At 39.1% G+C, this 18668-nt stretch overlaps 1 protein-coding gene across 2 annotated transcripts in view; it reads right to left on the bottom strand.

The window, feature by feature from the left end:
* The window catches only part of ALCAM (activated leukocyte cell adhesion molecule), a 95551-nt gene that overhangs the window by 25451 nt on the left and 51432 nt on the right, over positions 1–18668 (bottom strand). For both annotated transcript variants that reach the window (XM_075264972.1, XM_075264971.1), the window contains exons 2-8: positions 14620–14726; positions 12311–12530; positions 8416–8480; positions 8220–8307; positions 5771–5953; positions 3804–3931; positions 1665–1794 (exon numbers count right to left, since the gene is read on the bottom strand). In XM_075264972.1, coding sequence (XP_075121073.1) covers positions 1665–1794; positions 3804–3931; positions 5771–5953; positions 8220–8307; positions 8416–8480; positions 12311–12530; positions 14620–14726 — 921 coding nt within the window. The remainder of the gene's footprint in view (positions 1–1664; positions 1795–3803; positions 3932–5770; positions 5954–8219; positions 8308–8415; positions 8481–12310; positions 12531–14619; positions 14727–18668) is intronic.

Genomic DNA, 18668 nt, shown 5'->3' on the forward strand with positions numbered 1-18668 from the left:
TTTCAGCTGCTATACGGTGTTGTGAGAAACTTTACATAGTGACTTTTTTTTTGCGGGACCTGGTGTACTTTGTAGTTCTACCATTTTTGGGAAATGTTATTGCTTTGTTCACTTTCTATTCAAATTTTTATCAGAATCAAAACAGTGAAAAAACAATGGTTTGGCACTTTTGACCATTTTTCCCGCTACGGCGTTTACCGAACAGGAAAAATATTTGTATAGCTTTGTAGAGCGGGCGATTTCGGACGCGGGGATACCTAACATGTATGTGTGTCACAGTTTTTAAAGGGATTCTACCACTAAAACACTTTTTTTCTAGTCACCACGTCGGAATAGCCTTTAAAAAGGCTATTCGTCTCTTACGCGAAAGTGCGGTGCCCGCACTATGGCTGGGACCGCACTTTCGCGCATGCGCAGTACGTTCGGCAAGCTTCGCCGAACAGAGAGCATACTGCGCAGGCGTCCGACAGACGCTGAAGAGGCAAGGGGAGGACACCGAAGACCAGAGAGGCGGCGCTGCGGTCGGTTTTCGAGCTGCAATGGGGACGCCCCCATCGCTGCTCCTGCGATGGGGACGCCCCCATCGCTGCGAGAGAACTAATTAGCATACCGGTACAAACCGGTATTTTGAACGAACGGCGCAGCGGAGAGCACTTCCACAGGTAAGAGACGAATAGCCTTTTTAAAGGCTATTCCGACGTGGTAACTAGAAAAAAAAGTGTTTTAGTGGTAGAATCCCTTTAACTACTTTTATATGTGTTCTAGGATACCTAACATGTATGTGTGTCACAGTTTTTAACTACTTTTATGTGTTCTAGGGAAAGGGGGGGTGATTTGAATTTTTTTATGAGATTGTGTGGGGTTAGGGGCGAGGCCAGAGAGGGAAATAGGAATTTTGTGGCTTCCTAGTGTCCAAAGTGTGTGAGATTGCAGAGATGGTGGTGTGAGTTTGGGTTTTGTGGGGGTCCTGGCACAAACGTATGTGCGCTATTGTGACGAAAAGTAGCCTATTGCGCAATCGGGTGTAGTGACTATGTTTGTGGAATATTTCAGCCAAATCGGTGGAGCGGTTTTTGCGTGATTGAGGAACAAACATCCGAACATCCAAACTCACAAACCCACAAACTTTCACATTTATAATATTAATAGGATATATATATATATATGTGTGTGTGTGTGTGTGTGTGTGTGTGTGTGTGTGTAAAAGGTTAGGTATGTGTGCAAAAATGGCTGCAAAAATGCTTTCACAAATAGAAGTGTCAACAGTTTATTTTGTATGAAGTAACAAAATGAAGTGAATGAGCAAAAAGGGAAATCTAAATGAAATCAATATTTGGTGTGACGACTCCTGGAGGTAATGACATGGCCCCCACAGACAACTGACCTCAACATCATTGAATCTGTCTTGAGATTACAAGAACAGATAGAAGGATGTTAGTAAGCCCATGTCAACATCAGATCTGTGGTTGGTTGAACTGTTTTGAAGAGAAAGGTGGTTGATTTGGTTTGGATTTCTCTTTCATTCTTTTACTTTGCATTTTTTCACTGACAAAAGTAAACTATATACAATTTTATTACTTAACCCAGTCTTACTTTGCAATAGTCTTTCAAAAACATTTGCACAGTACTTTATGCTATAAGCTGAAGTCTTATGCTTTACTTACAATGCACAGTAACCATTGTTGAGGCGATCATAACTTTGTTTAACAATGAGCATTTGTAATCCCCTGTTGCATTTCTTTTTATGTCAGATATAAAGTAGGCACTTGAACTACGTATCCCTTCTTCTTGACCCTTTAAAGAGAACAAACAGGGCACTTTGTCATGTAAAATGTAGAGATGTGATTTACAAGATTGATAAAACAAATAAGTAAAATCAATGAAATAACATATTTATCTATTCAAACAAGGGTGGAAAGAAAATATGGAGTTTGTGCTCAAACAATAAAAATCATTAGTATTTGCATTTAATGTCAAACCAATCTGAATAAAGAAAACTTCGTACTCAAAAATCACTTCCAGCAATGCTTTGTACACATGAAGAAATGACATAGCGTCGTCTTGAAAACAACAAGAGTTTGCAAACAGCACTAGAATGTGACCACATACTTTGGACCAAACTGTCTCATTCTACATAATGGCGTCAGTAAAAATAAGAATGGCATGCATCAAATCAAGTATTGTCCTACAGTATCCAATCAGATTTAAGCTTTGGGGCTCACAGACTAAGGCCCCACGTTGCGGGATGCAGCTAAAAAATGCTGCGGAAAAAAAAAAAAAAAAAAAGAGAAACAGTGTAAACACATCTCATTTTTACGCTAGCATTTTTAATCTGCGTTTTATTTCCTTATTTAATCTAGGGAAAAACATGAAAGGGAAAACATGAGCACATCCGCAGGTAAAATTGGCATGCTGTGGTTCCCAAAAACTCAGCTTTTCTGCGGCATTTTTTTTTCTGTAGCGTGTGGATGGAGTTAGCCAGAATCTCATACACTTTGATTGTACTGTAAAATGCAGGGCTTTCTTTTTTTTTTTTTTTTTTTTGCCGTGTTTCCGCAACATGGGGCCTAAGGCTGAGTTCACATGGGGTACTTTGGTTAGGATTTTGAGGCCAAATCCGCCTCAAAATCCTGACCAAAAAGACGGCTCCCATTGAACAAACGGCTCCTGGAAAAAAGAAAGAAGCGACATGCTCATTCTTCAGACGGAGTCCCTTCGCAAATCTGCCTGAAGACACTCCCTCCTCCCTACTAGGCCCATTCATTTGGGCCTAATCTGGAGCGGAGTGTGCAGCTGGATGCTGGTGTACTGCACCAGCATCCTTTCGCAGCTACCCGTTTTTTGATCCGGAAACTGAGGTGGCCTCTGCCTCAAATTCTAAAAACCCTGTGTGAACCCGGCCTTAGCTTAAAAAGGAAAGAAAAAATACCAATCAGCTGTTGGGAGAGGATTAGGAATCCCTTTCTTTTGGATCTTATATCCCATTCCCAAAGTAGGTGCCAAAAAACCCAAAACAATGGGCACCTTTTAAAGGGGTTGTCCAGTTTCAGCAAATAAAATGTTATTGTTTGTATAATGAAAAGTTCTACAATTATCTAAAACTGTGTCAATTCCTCACAGTTTTTTTTAGATCTTTCCTTCCTGTCATTTTTTGTTTACGTCAAGTGAATAAAGAAAGGGCCTTGCACCAAATGTGTACCACAGCCAGTTCTGTGCGTTACTCGCCACATTGTGCAAAAATGTGTGCCACAATATCCAGTAGGTGGAGGCGTTAAGTGACTGCAGCATTTTACTTCCTCCCTGCGAGAGTCGTCTTCGCAAGCAGAAAGACAGAAGGTAAGAGGGATATAGTTAGAGACAAACATAGCTAACATTACTTATATAGCACAGCCACAGAAGGAATTTCAAGCTGTTTGTATGTCTATAGAGAGGACTTGCGGGCTAATAAAGTCCTGCGATTACAGCAGCCTTGGCACCGATTCAAACAGTGCATAAAAGTGAAATGACGGGGAAAAGGAGAGGGGGGATGGTAAGCATTGATTGTGTGTGCTAGCAGGTCCACTGTCTCTGTGATATGGCAGACAAAGATATCTTCCTGTTTGAATGGATTACATTACAATTGAAGTAATGACCGAAGGGAAAGGTTCCAGAAAGGTACTGCATAGGAGAAAGCACCGTAAAAATGTACTTTTCAATGAAGGTAAATAGAAGATATGTCCTTAAAGGGATCACTGGTTTTAGGTGCACATCCACGTGCTTAATACATGCCCAATAGAAACAGTAGATAAACAGACAACACTTACTGGCAAGTAAAACAAAAATTCTTGTGGCGGTGGATTGCCATTTCCTATACACTTCAATGTAATGTTATCTCCTTCTTTTATAGTTTTTTTTGGAGACTGTACATGTATAGTCACCTTCTCTGTAGGGTCTAAGAAAAGAATGAACAATTTATCAAGTACACGATTACGCTGTACAGAATGCACAATTTAAAGAACTGAATTACACAGTTTTCACATTAGGCAGGGAAATATAATTGCTTTAATGCGTCCTTTATACATGGATTGAAGTTAATGGCGAAACAGAAGAATTCCTAATTAAAGAGTAACATAAAATAAATCCTATAGCATAAAAATATACAACGCAACATTACTTTTTGTAAGTACAGCAAAAGCCATGACAGTTTTTCTTGGTAATGGGCTAGTAGAAACACTAGAAGAAAGATTTTCTTCTAGTATTTCAGGGGAAAATATGCTTTTTTTGTTGCAGATTTTGATGCCCTAAGAGTGGTATAAAGTAAATGCCTATACTTTTCTCTTCTGTGAAATCCACTCCTGGCCTTGGCTCAGAAATGCAGCAAAGTCTGCACCAAAACAAGCTGCGTTTCTACAACTTCTACAACTTGGACCTCAGCCAAAATCTGTCTCCTATACATGGTAGTATACAAGTGCTGTGTAAAGCATGTGTTCTCCACTGTATACACAACAGAGGATTCAGCAGAGCAGTGGCTCTCTAAAGTTATATAACATTTAAGAGGCTTGAGGGCCCGAAAGTTTTTTTTTTTGGACCATGCTGGTGTTACATATTTTTAAAAGTATTTACAAGCAAAGTGGATAAACCAAGCCTAAAATTCTGCAGAAACCAATGTTTTTATAAGCAAGTAAATAAAATGTTGTACAGGATAACCTAAGCAGTTCCATGAGTCAATAGTGTCCATGTACATTTTTAGAAAATAAGCATACAGTATTTGATTCTGCACCTGCGATGTACATTTTTCTATCTAGCCTTTCTTTTTCACGTGGAAACATAAATTCCTACCGTACTACAGCTGCAAGTGACCTTCACCTGCGCCTGCATTAATCAATACAATATCAATACTGTATGAATTATGTTTGACCTTTATTTAATTCATATAAAAAGCTGTCTTCTGTCCACTGAAACGGAAAATCTTAAAATAGGCAATGCTTCTATGTGTGATGAAAAATGAAAAAAAAATGTAATTTCTTGAAAATATGCTTCATTAGCTTGATTGAAAATGTCCTCGAAGATCCAACCATACAATTTACATAAAAAGCTGTTAGTTATGGTGCAATAACTGGCAAAGATAACGTAAATTTATAAAAACACTGTAATTCACATCCCTCATCTATAAAACACAATGATGTCCTTACAGTATACGTTTAAGTGTGACCAAAAATGGGCGGCAAACAACAAACTAGATTTCTCTCCTCTTATATCTGGCATTAGATAGTTGGCCGGTACCACCAGGTGTGGGTGACATTCTCATATGAGCTTTAGAGCTCACCTGACTGTTCAGGTAGCGTAAAATTTTACAGGCAAAAAATATTTACACATGTAGAACACCATGGCAGACTTATTATGCCTTGTACACCAGTTTTCTGGCATATTAGGGCTCAGTCACACGGGGCAAGGGGGGGGATTGTGGTGCTCAATCCACCTCAGAATCCGCCCCCTCATAATAGAGGTCTATGTAGACCGCTAGGTTCCTTTTTTTTCCCCCGCTCACGGAAAAAAGCAGCAAGCTGCTCTTTCTTCAGGTGGACGACACGGCTGATTCAGCCGCGTCGTCCGCCTTGCAGCAGCACCCTCCACGCTAAGCCAATTCATTTAGGCCTACTCCGGAGCGGGAAGCCACGACTGTCGGAATCTTATTTGGCACACTGGTCACCTAAGATCTAGTATTTGTCTAATTCTATTTTAAAAACAACAACATCCACATACTATATCAAACAAATGTATAAACACTTACAATAGATATCAAAGACAACTGGATCAGATTCCATTACTGCCAATCCATTAGGCATATAGTAACTCACTGCACATGAAAACTCTGCATCAATGTCATTTTTGGTTGACAGGTACTGCAGTGACGAACGGATGTTATGAAGGCCACTTGTTGAGTTTCTCTCTTTTGACGACTCTATAGAAACAACTAAACAAAAGTATCACTGGTTAATAATATTAACCTATATAACATAACACAGCATTCTGTTGAATTCCCTCCAGTACTGCCCTCTTATGTATCAATAACATTAACATTTCCAAATAATGCAATTTCTAGGGCTGAACGTAATCTATATACATGTCTCAGGTTACCTTATTCAGCTTCATATATGACAAAATATAAAAAAGTCAAATAGATTTGTAAGCAAAGTAATTGTATGTGTAGATAGATAGATTTCTCCTTGCCAGCTTCCAGTAGTAACAGTAACTTCCTAATTAAGCTTTGTCCTCCTTAGTGTAATTACAGCATCACGTCAGGATAACTGGATTTTAAGTGACTTGGAAAGAGAACTCCTATATGATAGTGAACTGTGCCGCATCTGGGTGTAATTAAAAAGCAATAAAGTCATACTTGTTATTTCTTTTTATTAACTTACTACTGCAGGAAGTAGTGTTAGTCTAACTGGAAACATTCACATAACTTGCTACAGAAAGCTATATCTAACTTCTCTGGCTGTTGTATGGTCATTCTTGGATTAAACTAGACTGTGAAATCTATATTTTTTTTTTATATTTTCTGATCTCAGATTTTTTTGAAATTCTATTATCAGTACATGAACATGGGGCAGCCATCTTGCCTAAGCCTCTCTGACCTGTTAACAGCATTTAGTGATATGCTTTACATTACAGTCATAGCTGTAAGCAGCAATAGTCTGAAGCCCAATCATTAAGGTCTATGGGAGAGTTTCTAGGCATGCTCTGTGTAGGGTGACTGTGTAGATAAGCTGTCACATTATATATGGTCAGTTGCGTATCTAATGATGGGTGTTATGTGATAATATTGATAGAGGTGTTAACTTCTAATTTCATCCTGTCTGTCTTGCCTATGATGTAAATGAGATGACTGCTGCAAAGAAAGGATTGTCAATTGTTATTCAATTATTTGGCTTAGTGGTCAGAGTGAAAGTTGCGTTTTTTTTTTAAGACAGCAACATGAAAAATTCAGGAAAAAAAAATTATGTTTAACATAAAAACTTGGTTTAACAGTAGGTAATTTTTGGTGATACATTCACAGGAGATGCATAGGTAGCATAAAAATGTGATCAGCCAACAAACAAAGTGTTCTTGTCTGTAATTCATAGATAAATACATTTGTATCCCACGTTGATCCAGGGTTTTTATACTGACTGCCAGATTGGAGTTGGGAAGGAATTTTTTCCCCTGAAATAGGGCAATTGGCATGAGCCTCATGGGGTTTTTTGCCTTCCCCTGGATCAACACTGTAGGGGAATGTAGTTTTATAGGTTGGACTGATGTCTTTATCCAACCTCATCTTATTTCTGTCAACTGGCTGCACTTATGCCACCCTATATGGCTCACCCTTACTTATGTTTGCTCAATCAATTGACAGAACAGTACATATGCTGTCTATAATATATCGTTGCAAATGTATTCAAATTGTATATAGCTATATTCAAGACAGTCTATTCCTGAAATAGGTCTTAGATGGGTTAATACATTTCCCCCACAGTAAATATAGTGCATGGTATGTATTTTTTTTTTTTTTGTGGTTGTTGTTGCAAAAAAAACAAACAAACAAACAAACAAACAAACAACAAAAACACTTGTATTAAAGCCCTGCATAAAAAAAGCTGCAGATAAGACCCCGGTGGTAATACATCACGTTTTTTTCTACAGGGTTTTTCATAAAAAGTCTGCAGAGTTTTCCTCTGTGGACTTTCTGCCTCTATTATACCTATAGGGAATACGCCAGCATATAATTGACATGCTGTGATTTACAGATACATGAGCATTTTTAAAATTGCAGCATTTGCGTTGCAGATTTTTTTCTGCACTGTATAGGTGGGATTAGCCAGAATCCCATTAACATTGCAGGTACTGTACAGAGGGGGCGGATTATGGCGCGGAATCCACGTCATAATCCGCCCCCTCACAATGGTGGTCTATGGAGACCGCCAGTCTTCTTTTTTTCGCTAGCGTCATGTTGTGACTAGCGGAAAAAAGAAGCGAGCTGCCATTTCTTCAATCGGCCCATTCATTTGAGCCTGCTCCGGAAGAAGTTGCGACTATCGGAACCCGCGACAGTCGTGGCAGGCGGATTTTAGCCCGAGAGTGACCATGCAGACAATGCTGAAGACTAGCAAGAAATGTACTTGATGCACACTTGTAGCATTCTTTTCTAGGTTTGGTGAACCTGGCATAAAAAAAAAAGAAAAAAAAAAAAAGAAACATACCTCCATCAACTGGTAAAAGAGCACGACCATTTCTATACCATGTAATGTTGGTGTCTGGGTAGCTGTCTTTAGCAACACAATCTCCAACCTGTACAAAGAACATAGAATATATAAAATGTGAGCGTACACTTTCAGACAAGTTAAAATGATATAATGCTTGATTTTATTAGTGTGATGAGCTCTTCAGTATACGTACAATGTTTAGCTTCCCTGTTTCCATAAATGTTGGCTGGTTGATGATCTCGGGTTTTGAAGGTGGCTCTAAAACGGTGAAAAGTACATGATAAAACATAGTGCACACAGGAACTCCATAAACCAATTCCTTTGGAACAAACACCATTTGGGTATTTCCCATGATATAATACAGCCAACTAAAATATGCAACACAATGGTCTTATTTGTTGTGGGTCTGAAAGTACAGTAAATACATGCACATGAGGTTTTCTATATTTATACATGACATGGTTTTCTACTTTAAATTGTCACCATTCCATGCAAGGTTAACCCTCTAAAAAAATCCACTTGTGGTTTTAGTCCTCTGAAAACTTTCAGTCAAGTAACAGTAACTAGTTGTGCACAATAATATCAGCCGGTGCCAATATTTTGGGGTCCTTAGTTGGACATTGAAGCACTTTAGTCTCTATGTATTAGTAGACCAAAATGGGTCAGTCTGCAGACAGCTAGTCAGGTATACCTGTAACGCTAGTATCTGCAATAGGACAACATATACATAACATCTAGGGATCACTATTATCACTGTTATCTAAAATACAGCACTACATTTAAAAACGCTGCTGGCTCCTTGAAGAAGCCCTAGATGCAGTGGTCAACTGATCAATAAAAAGTGCTCACTTACAATGAGGGGAAAAAAAACTCTGCACTCACCAACCGGTTTACAGGAATACTTATTATTAACATCCAAAAGTAAAATATCCGAAATAGAGTAGAAAAAAAACACTAAACTCATTTCAGGGACTTCTTCCCCTTTATGAAGTGTAAACAAATTGAATTCAATTCTGATCAGAGAATCCGATCACATCTACACGAGTGCAGACTGTAATAGCTTTTTAGATTTTTAAGAGTTTATATTATAACAAATGGAAAACAAATGTATTGTGCTGCTAGTTTCGACGAATGAGGAGAAACTGTATGAAAGATAGTGATAACTTTAATCAAAGCAATATTTTCACCCAATGGAAAAACACTACCCCTGAGGAATAGTCTTATATACAAAAGAAAAAGCTGGAAATCGGTCTCAAACTGAATTCCTTCAAAATAAGGGTTAGTTCACATCTGCATTTGGTAATCCGTTCCACCCGAACGGAATACCAAACGCAATTGCAGGCACTGTGCAGTAAAAGCACATGGATCCCCATAGACTATATAGGGTCCGTGTGCTTGCCGCCAGATCTCCGCACAGAACATGCGGACAGAAAAGTAATCTACTTTCCTGTCCGTATGATTTGTGTGGGCAAGCACATTATAGTCTATGGGGTCTGTGTGCTTTTACTGCACACCGCTTGCAATTGCATTTAGTATTCCTTTCGGGGGGTCCACATGCGGACTCCCCCTAAGAGGACAGAATTAAACAACTATTACCAGGTTCATTGTATTACCAGCTTCACTTCAGCCCATAATACCATCAGAGCAATTTTACAGAAACATTGGCAGATTCTTTTATACAATCTACGGCAAATTTTTATGCATTTACAAAAATGAATTACTAAACATTGCACAATTGTGCAGAAAGGATACCCTAAATATCGTGTATCCAGGCATGCATCAACTCATCATAATTGTACATGAGAGTTTCTTGGTTACTCCACTGACTACATTCTATCTAATGCATTGGAGTTATAAACTTTATACACTGGCACCTTTGGTTCTTAATAAATCTTTGGACGATGTTTACAAATTTAAATATGGATATTACTGTTTTTCATCTCTTGCTTTTCATATGCATTATTACTTTTATCGGTATAATCAGTATTATATATTAGTTTTTATGTCCAGCTCATACAGTTTTAAGTTTTATCCCTGTAGCTTCTCCATGCATGAATTACTGTAGATCCTCCGCGTATGAATTCTATATGACAGGACTAGATTTACTAGACCTTCCATGTATGAATTACATTTTATATTAATACCAATAGGATGTTATCACTTTTATGAATTTGTGCATCATTTATATTATAGTATTTTTGATCACTTTATATTATTATTTACACTAGCTATTTCTGCTGTTACACTAGTCTTATTAGGTTGATCTGTCTCTGTGATCAGCAGATAGCAGAATCAGCGGTTTTCAAGTTAATTAATTTATGTGTTTATATTTGTATATGAATGTAGATTAGGTTTACGTTTGGGGGGTCATTAAGTAGATTTCCCGAACGGAAATCCATGCGTAGATGTGAACTGGGCCTTAGATATGCCCTTTTTAGTTCTGAGCACTAAGAATACTGATCTGCTACTTACTAACTAAACAGAGCCAGTGTCACTATACACCATTCCATCAGCTAGCGCAGATACTGCTCTACAAGTTGATGGTACATGCGCAGTCACTTCTCAATGTGGTCTGGGAGAACCACATATATCTCAGTGATCTCCCAGCCGGATAGTGCATGCGCCGTCTGTAGCCTAACAGAACTAGAGAGGGCAATAGAACCCCTGGCCGCGTATCTCCATCGGTACTGTTCCGGCGCAGGTTTTCTCCCCTGTACAGGCGCACTTCCGAGGGGGCAACACTGGAGTTTATATTCTTCATACTCACTGCTATAGGTTCTATTTGTCCAATAAACTACAAGCCACCAAAGAGTATGTCCTTTTTACACAATACATCTATATACTGGTTGTATTATTATCCATTTAATCCTGTATTTTGAGGATTTTTTGGCTTTAATTGGATCCTCCCCCAGGAGTGTGTCTTTAATATATCACTTGCTACTAAAACCTGGCTAAATCAATACACAACCCAACATTCTCTAAGTTTTTAATACTTGATAAAGGGGAAAAGGTCCCCGAAACATGTTGGGTGTTTTTTGCTACTCTATTTTGGATATTTTACTTTTGTGGTTTAATAACATATATTCCTGTAAACCGGTTGGAGAGTGCATCTCCCCCAAATGTAAGTGAGCACTTTTAATTGATCACGTGACAACTGCATCTACTCTGACATCCGGTAAGGAATGCTGGAGACGCTGCCACCCTCATCTTTAATGTTTACTGTGACTGGTGGTTGTGACCGTCACAACTGTATAAAGGTGAGAGGCCATCCGGTCCATTCTTCACTTAAGCGTTTGACTTGATTCAGCCCAAATGGGGTTACAACATGTGCCGCTCGGTGCTTGCTGTTATCCCTTTCTTGTAGAAGCCTTGTCTGCGTGCATTTGGAATGCTAGTACTTATCCGGCTCATGGATAAAAGGTGTGAAAGTGGCTGTTTATCAGTATTTTGCACCTATGCAGCCTCTGTTTTATATCAGTTGGACCTGTCTGTATTTTATTTGTTTTTGTTTTTTTGTCCATGGGACGCATGAAAGTCATGAAACTGTTAAAAATGTCATCACAATTCCATTCTGTTGCCCGAGTCAAGTAAAACCTTGTTTAGTACTGTTCAGCGTGACAAGAACAACAGTCTTTGTGCATTTGCCTTTTGATTTAGTCAGTTTTTACACTGTAAGGACTCCAACCGAGTACAGCTAAGTAGGCATTACTATTATCAGTGCTATATTCCCTATAATATCCCCTGCTTATTTTAAGATGCTTCTAAAGTGTTTTACAAATGCATGTGATGAAAAGTATAGCCTTATAAATACATCCCATTCTGTGAAAGGAAGAAGGATTTTTTTTTTTTTGCTTTCAAGGTTCACAAATGCCTCCAAAACCTTTGGATTTGGCTTTTTAAACAATGCTGCTCTAATGCAAGGTAAGAAGTCAAAATTGCGGCTAATGATGAGTATGATTCAGAGTTTTCTTGTTGCTTGACAGCAAGCGATGATATAGAACAAAATGTTCCCTTTTCTAATTACGCTTCCTGGAAACTGTCCCCAGATACGGAATCATAAATTTGGTGTAACATTAGAGAATACTTACTGAAAACTTTGACTAGTGTCGGCACTTCAAATACATTTTCTTCTGTTATGAGCATACACACAAATCTCTTTTCATCAGTGATCCTTGCATTGGAGATGGACAAAGTGTAGTTCTCTGAAAGATCCAAGCGTCCATTGTACTCTGCTACATCATCAAAACTGGTCCTGTTTTTCACCGCAGATCGGGTAGCTACAAACACAGCAATTCCATCTGGTTGTTCCTAAGCACAAAAATATAACTTTAGAAACTATGCATCTAACATGTTCCAATGTTCTATTCACTTAAAGAGGTTTTCCAGGCTTGATGACATATCCTAAATATAGGGCACCAACTGAAGATCCATACCTAGGACCCCTGCAGATCAGCTGTTTGGAGCAGTATCAATGATACTCTGCTTCACAACCCACGTAGTTACGGTCATCAGTCACATGGCCTGTTTCCAGCTCAGTCCCATTCCCGTGAAGGCGGCTGATCTTCATTATGAAGAACAGCTGCTGTACAACGGACTTTGCTGCACTTGGTTTCCAGTGAAGAGGCTGTATTGCTCACCTGATTGCTGTGGTTTCGTAAAACAGCTGATCAACAGGGATCCCCAAATGTTGGACCTACACAGATCTCCAACTGATGAGCGTTTTTGAAAATGCAGTTTTTCCGCAATGTGTGCAAGAGATTAATGCAATCTCATTTACTTTGATAGCTATGTAAAACATATCCTTTTTTCTGCTGAATTTTTGCATCAGCCTTTTTCACACTAGTTCTAACACAATTTTACATGTGATAATTGACATAAAAAACCCAATGTGAACTGAACCTAAGCGACTTTCCACAATCAGTACAACTGCTACTAATAACAATGATATATCAGTACTATAATAATCTGTATCAGCTGCACATAACAAAATTAGTAGTGCGTTCAAATACATGAGCACACAGGGCAGTTTTTTTTCTGCCATAGTACCTATTCATTCAATGTGTCAGGTTACAGTGCATTTAACCAATTCTTCATGTTTAGACAGTATCAGTTTAAGCTATATCCCTTTATGGTAAATACTCCATTTAGGTAAGTTATGTTCATTAGGTACGTTTTGTGCCATTCTTCAGTCACTTTCACATGAATGAGTGAAGTGGGTTGACTTAATGAGGTTATCCAAACAAGGTCTAAAATTAAAAGGGGCTCTATCATTAGAATTTGGCCATTTCAGATAATCATATGCCTGAATAGCGCATTCTTCCACTGTCCACGAGAAAATGGCGCTCGGGCATGTGCAATAGCCATCAATAGGCAGCGTTACTGCGCATGCCCGACATTTCAATGTACAGGAGCGATAGACACTGGAGGCGGTTACAGGGAGAGAGGAGGAGGAATTTTCAGAGCTCAAGCAAAAGAAGAGGTGGTTTGAAGGTATGACGCAGGGGGTGCACGGAGGCTTGGAGGAACACCCAGGGTGCACGTACAGGCTCATTTTCATATCAGTTTTACCGGTATGTAATAAAAGCACGTAAGGCTATTCAGGCATATGAACATCTCAAATGGCCAAATTCTAATGATAGAGCCTCTTTAAGGCCCACGTCACAGAAGCGCAGCACTTTTGCCTGTTGCAGAAACGCAGGAGAAAAAGATGCTGTGATTTACAGTACCAGCAAAGAGAATGGATTTCTGGTAATCCTATCCACAAACCGCTCTATGATAATGTTAGCTGCGGAAACGCAAGTGTTTTTCCCTACAGATTCAATAATGGAAGAATAACTGTAGAGAAAACCACAATAAAAATGCAATGCGTCTCTGCTGCGTTTTTTCAGCTGCATTCCGCTACATGAGGCTTAGCCTAAAGGCTGAAACCGCAGTGATGATTCTGACCAATCAGTGCAGCTCTGCAGAATATTTTTATTATATTATTGACTAACAAGCTACTTAATCTGGTTTTCCAAGGGGGCTGGACAAGGGTGTTACATACCCCCGCCAAAAAAAACAAACAAAAAACCACAATCACCAGTAAGTTAAAAGTCAGGAAATCTGCAATTTAAAAAGGACTTTTCAATAGGCGCTGGCATGATTCAGAACTTCAATCAGAGTTGGGCAGTGTCAGGGTTCAGGTACTAAAAAAAATTCTAACTGTGCCAGAATCATTAGAGTACCGCTTATGGGTTTTCGAGTTTCTAATACCGCCATGTAAAACCTGGGACTTCCACAATATTAAATGATGCAAAGAGCTGGACTTGACGGAGGTGAAAGGTCTTCTTAAAGTTACTTTAAGAAAATCACTTAAACAGAATTCACGTGTCAGATTCTCACTAATCATCATACTTACATATTTCCATTTTCCGAACAGCAGACCATGAAGTTTTTCTTGGCTTGGACCACAAGGTATATCAATTGTTTCTCCATAGATTGAACTAACCGTATGTAAACCAAAACCTGCAAATAATAAGAAAACAAATGTTTATTTTATGCTTCAAAAATAGCAAATTTCATTTACTTATTTTTTTGATGGTTAGTTTTAACATGTTCTATTTTGGTCCGTTTTCATGGATCCCTCAATACACTGAAATGTATGAGAGATGCATTAAAATGGCTCGAAGTCAAAATGGCCATGAAAAATGCACCTCGGTCCTGTTAATGTAGCTATGTCCCAATGATTTCACCATTACAGAACATTCTCCTTGTGTTACAGACATAATATTTATGAAGCAACACATTAGAGATGATAGGGATTACCGTGATTGTATAGGGAAACATGAATGGCTTCTGAACAAAAGTGGTTTATGTTTGTATAGGTTTTATGTAGGATTGATGCCATTGTGCTGCTTACATTATTATAAATCTGTAAATATTTATTTTGCAATTCCAAAGTTTTTGAAAAATCGCTCTTAATTATTTATGCTGGGCTTATGTGACACCAGAAGGAGTAGCGATGTGCCATGGTGACACACATACCATGCCTTCTGGTCACCAAGCAGAACAAAAATGTTTGGGCTGCTGCTCAGAAAACCACATGACTATTCTAAAATTCTATACTGAAAAACCTTTCAAATTGTGGTTCCTGCCGTTAAAGCCATTACACAGAATGCATTGATATAAATAGGTGTCTACTGACATCTGTGAATGCCAGTCAGGACCACGCTTAATAAGACTCCTGGCAAGAACTGCACTTCGATTAGCGTGTGCATTACTTTCAATGAGTCAGGTTGTTTTTAGATCATATGTCTTACTTCAGAGAGCGCGCTGTTCCGAGCACAAAAATCGTTTATTAAACACACGACGCATTTCGGGAACAGGCCCCTTTCCCATGTGTGCATATATGATATATACACACTTGAGAAAGGAATCTGTTCCCAAACCGCGTCCTATGTATATAAAAGATCTTTATGCTTGGACCAGCGGGCTCACTGCCTCTCTTCTTCTCTACACTGCATATTCCTGACGTATAACCATGTTTATTGCGTGATCTAGCCCAACTGCTGCTACTGTGTCAGTCTCCATAGTGGTTGTGAACTACTGTCACAACCCTAAAAGGTGAACCTTCTATCAACTGCTTACCATATCACTTGTTAAACAGTATTACGCTATTAACGCTTGGCGCGTTTTTTTCTCCGATACCTCACTTCAGCTTAAGTGAGCTCAAATGTGGTCACAATATAAATCATATAAACCATTTCTCACGCTAGGTTCATACTAGTGTTCGGGTTTCCGTTCTTTGGTTCCACTTGGGGACCCACAAAAAACGGAAACCCAATTCACTTAAAAAGTGGTTACCCGGGACCCCACAGACTGTAATGGGGTCCACTGGGTTTCCACCCAAAACATGTGGAGAGAAAAGTCTTGCTTATAGGGCTTTTCTCTCCATATTTTTTAAGCAGATTGTGACTGAGCGAGAGTGTTGATGTGAATCCAGCCTTAACTGTATTGTGGGATCATCACCTGGTGGACCCCATTATAGTCGTTGGGTTACGCAGATAACTGATGTTTCAGCGGACTGGCTCTCTGTCATTCAGGTCCCCCGGCAGGCCCAAGTGACAGAGAAACCAGCTCAAGTGTGAACCTAGCCTTAGAGTGTCAGCACACAGTTTTACCACAAACTGTTTTTAGCTCTATGGTGTGTACATGTTAAGCCTTGTTTTAACTATATATTTATTAAAAAGTTATCAATAAACTATACAACAGGGATACACGAAACATACCAGTGTAATAAAAGAAATGGATAAATGTAGATCTACAGTGTAATAGACTCAAAGAAAATAAAGAGGCCACTGAAAGACTAGAACTATCCAAAAATCGTACCCAAAATGCTCATCAGACAATCAGAAAAAGACACAGGGAAACAGAAAGGTACAAAGAGGGAAGCGTGCACATGAAAGGAACTAGTAATGAAGATGAGACATTCTTCCTTTCCAAGCACCATATCAGCGCTTGGGGGAAATTTGAGATTACCAATATATGTCTGGAGGGTCATTGAGAGAAGCATTGAGATCTCTTAATCTAATCAGCAGGTCATGAAGAACAGGGGGCTTTAGAACAGGGGTCTGTCTCCAATGGCTAGCAATCAGAGTATTGGCCTAAGTAAGAATATGCTTTATCAATCTAGCTGCCCGCATAGCCACGTTCAGCAAATACTGGAGTGGGTCATACAAAATTTTGGGGGCCTGAAGAGTGGAAATCAGCCACTTTACATGGTTCCAAAACAGTTGCAGAACGGGTCCAGAAGTCATGTTGTAATGTACTGACGTAACACACACACCTCCAGCAAACTGAAGGAAGAGCAGAATATATAAAAGGGAAAGGGTGTGATAACAAAAGATTACAATTTTGCATTGTTTTCTCTCTATGTGGTACAAATATCCGCTCAGTCAAACCTGCCACAATGACAGGGTGATAGGTTGCCCTATGATAGGTTCCCACTTTGTCATGTACTTGTGAGTAGGCAAGGCCGAGGACATTGGGTTTTAGATAATGCAATAAACAGCCGATATGTGCCAGCTCGGCAAAGCCTGCTAAAGGTGGTTGGAATGGATACCTGGGTGGAGTGAAAGATATGCAGCATATAGTGATGGATCCGAATTCAGTGGTTATACATCTGTTGTGGGAAGGAATGTTGCTGACATAGTTGGGCAAATGTGCGAAAACTTCTGTGTGTTAGAGACAACAATATAAGCTAAATGGAAGATCTCTACAGTCAATCAAATTTGTGTGATAGTGGGATGTAAACCCTCAGGGAACAGGGGATTGAAGAGGGTGGATGTTAAAGAAGAGAAGGATGAGGCCAGAAGTGCTATTTGTATGGCCAAATTTCTCTCTAAAATTGTATGGAACCTAAAAAAAGGAGTGCAAATGGAGGGGGCCTCATAAAGAGTTAGGAGACAGACAAAGTTTTTCCAGGAGGGGATGCACTTATGATGGGCCACCAAATAGTACTTAAAGACATCTGGAACAACTAGTCCCCACTGATGTCTTGTCAGCTAGAAGAATGGATTTGGAGATCCTAAGTCTCCCAGAGTGCCAGAGAAATCTAAGGATAGTGGAATCGCCCTGAGCTCTACCATAGGAACAGCCATTGGGAGCATTTCAAAGTAATACAAGAGCTTTGGTGAAAGGGGCATCTTGACCGCTGCAATACATCCAAAAAAGAGGCATAAATAGCTGACTATACATCTATCTAAAGCCTTACTTTTCTATAGACTTTACCTACACAAGCTGTGGCTACAAATCTTGCAACAAAACCACACTCTCAACCATATGGCACAATCTGCTATGTATACAGGCACCCTTAGGACCACGGATATAACAGTCATAATTAACACGGTTACAGATTCCTTTGGACTGTTCACATTAATCTTTCTGACAGCTTTACTTTTACATTACTTACAGTATTTGTCTTCAAATAGAACACAGGGGACAAAAGGCAATCTATAATAGCCTTCTCTTACTTGAACTGACACTATACAGGCACTATACATTGAATTAGTTTCCCTTGTGCCTCCTTTTTCCTATTACACGAACTGTTTCACTTGTAAAAGGGAACCAAAGGGAAACCTCTGCTTTAAATAAGGATTAACCTTGCTTTTTAGATATGTGATATATATGTATTGACTGTAAGATATTCAGATCTTTCATGTGTGGTGACTGTAAGGTGAAAAGCAACAAATAAGGAATTTTAAACCCTAGTATATTGGTTGTTGCCACTGAACTGCTGGTTTATACCTACTAATATATAAGAATGTCTCTGGTGTGTCCTGAAAGGTAAGATTTTGAAACAGCAAACGTAACAAGTTGCAATTAAACCTATAAAGAACTTTACTGTATGCTTCTTTCCTACCTTTTTTTTTTTTTTTCTTTATTAGGGTATGTTCACACAATGGAATC

This window comes from Leptodactylus fuscus, chromosome 2 (genome assembly GCF_031893055.1).
Source record: "Leptodactylus fuscus isolate aLepFus1 chromosome 2, aLepFus1.hap2, whole genome shotgun sequence".
NCBI lineage: Eukaryota > Metazoa > Chordata > Amphibia > Anura > Leptodactylidae > Leptodactylus > Leptodactylus fuscus.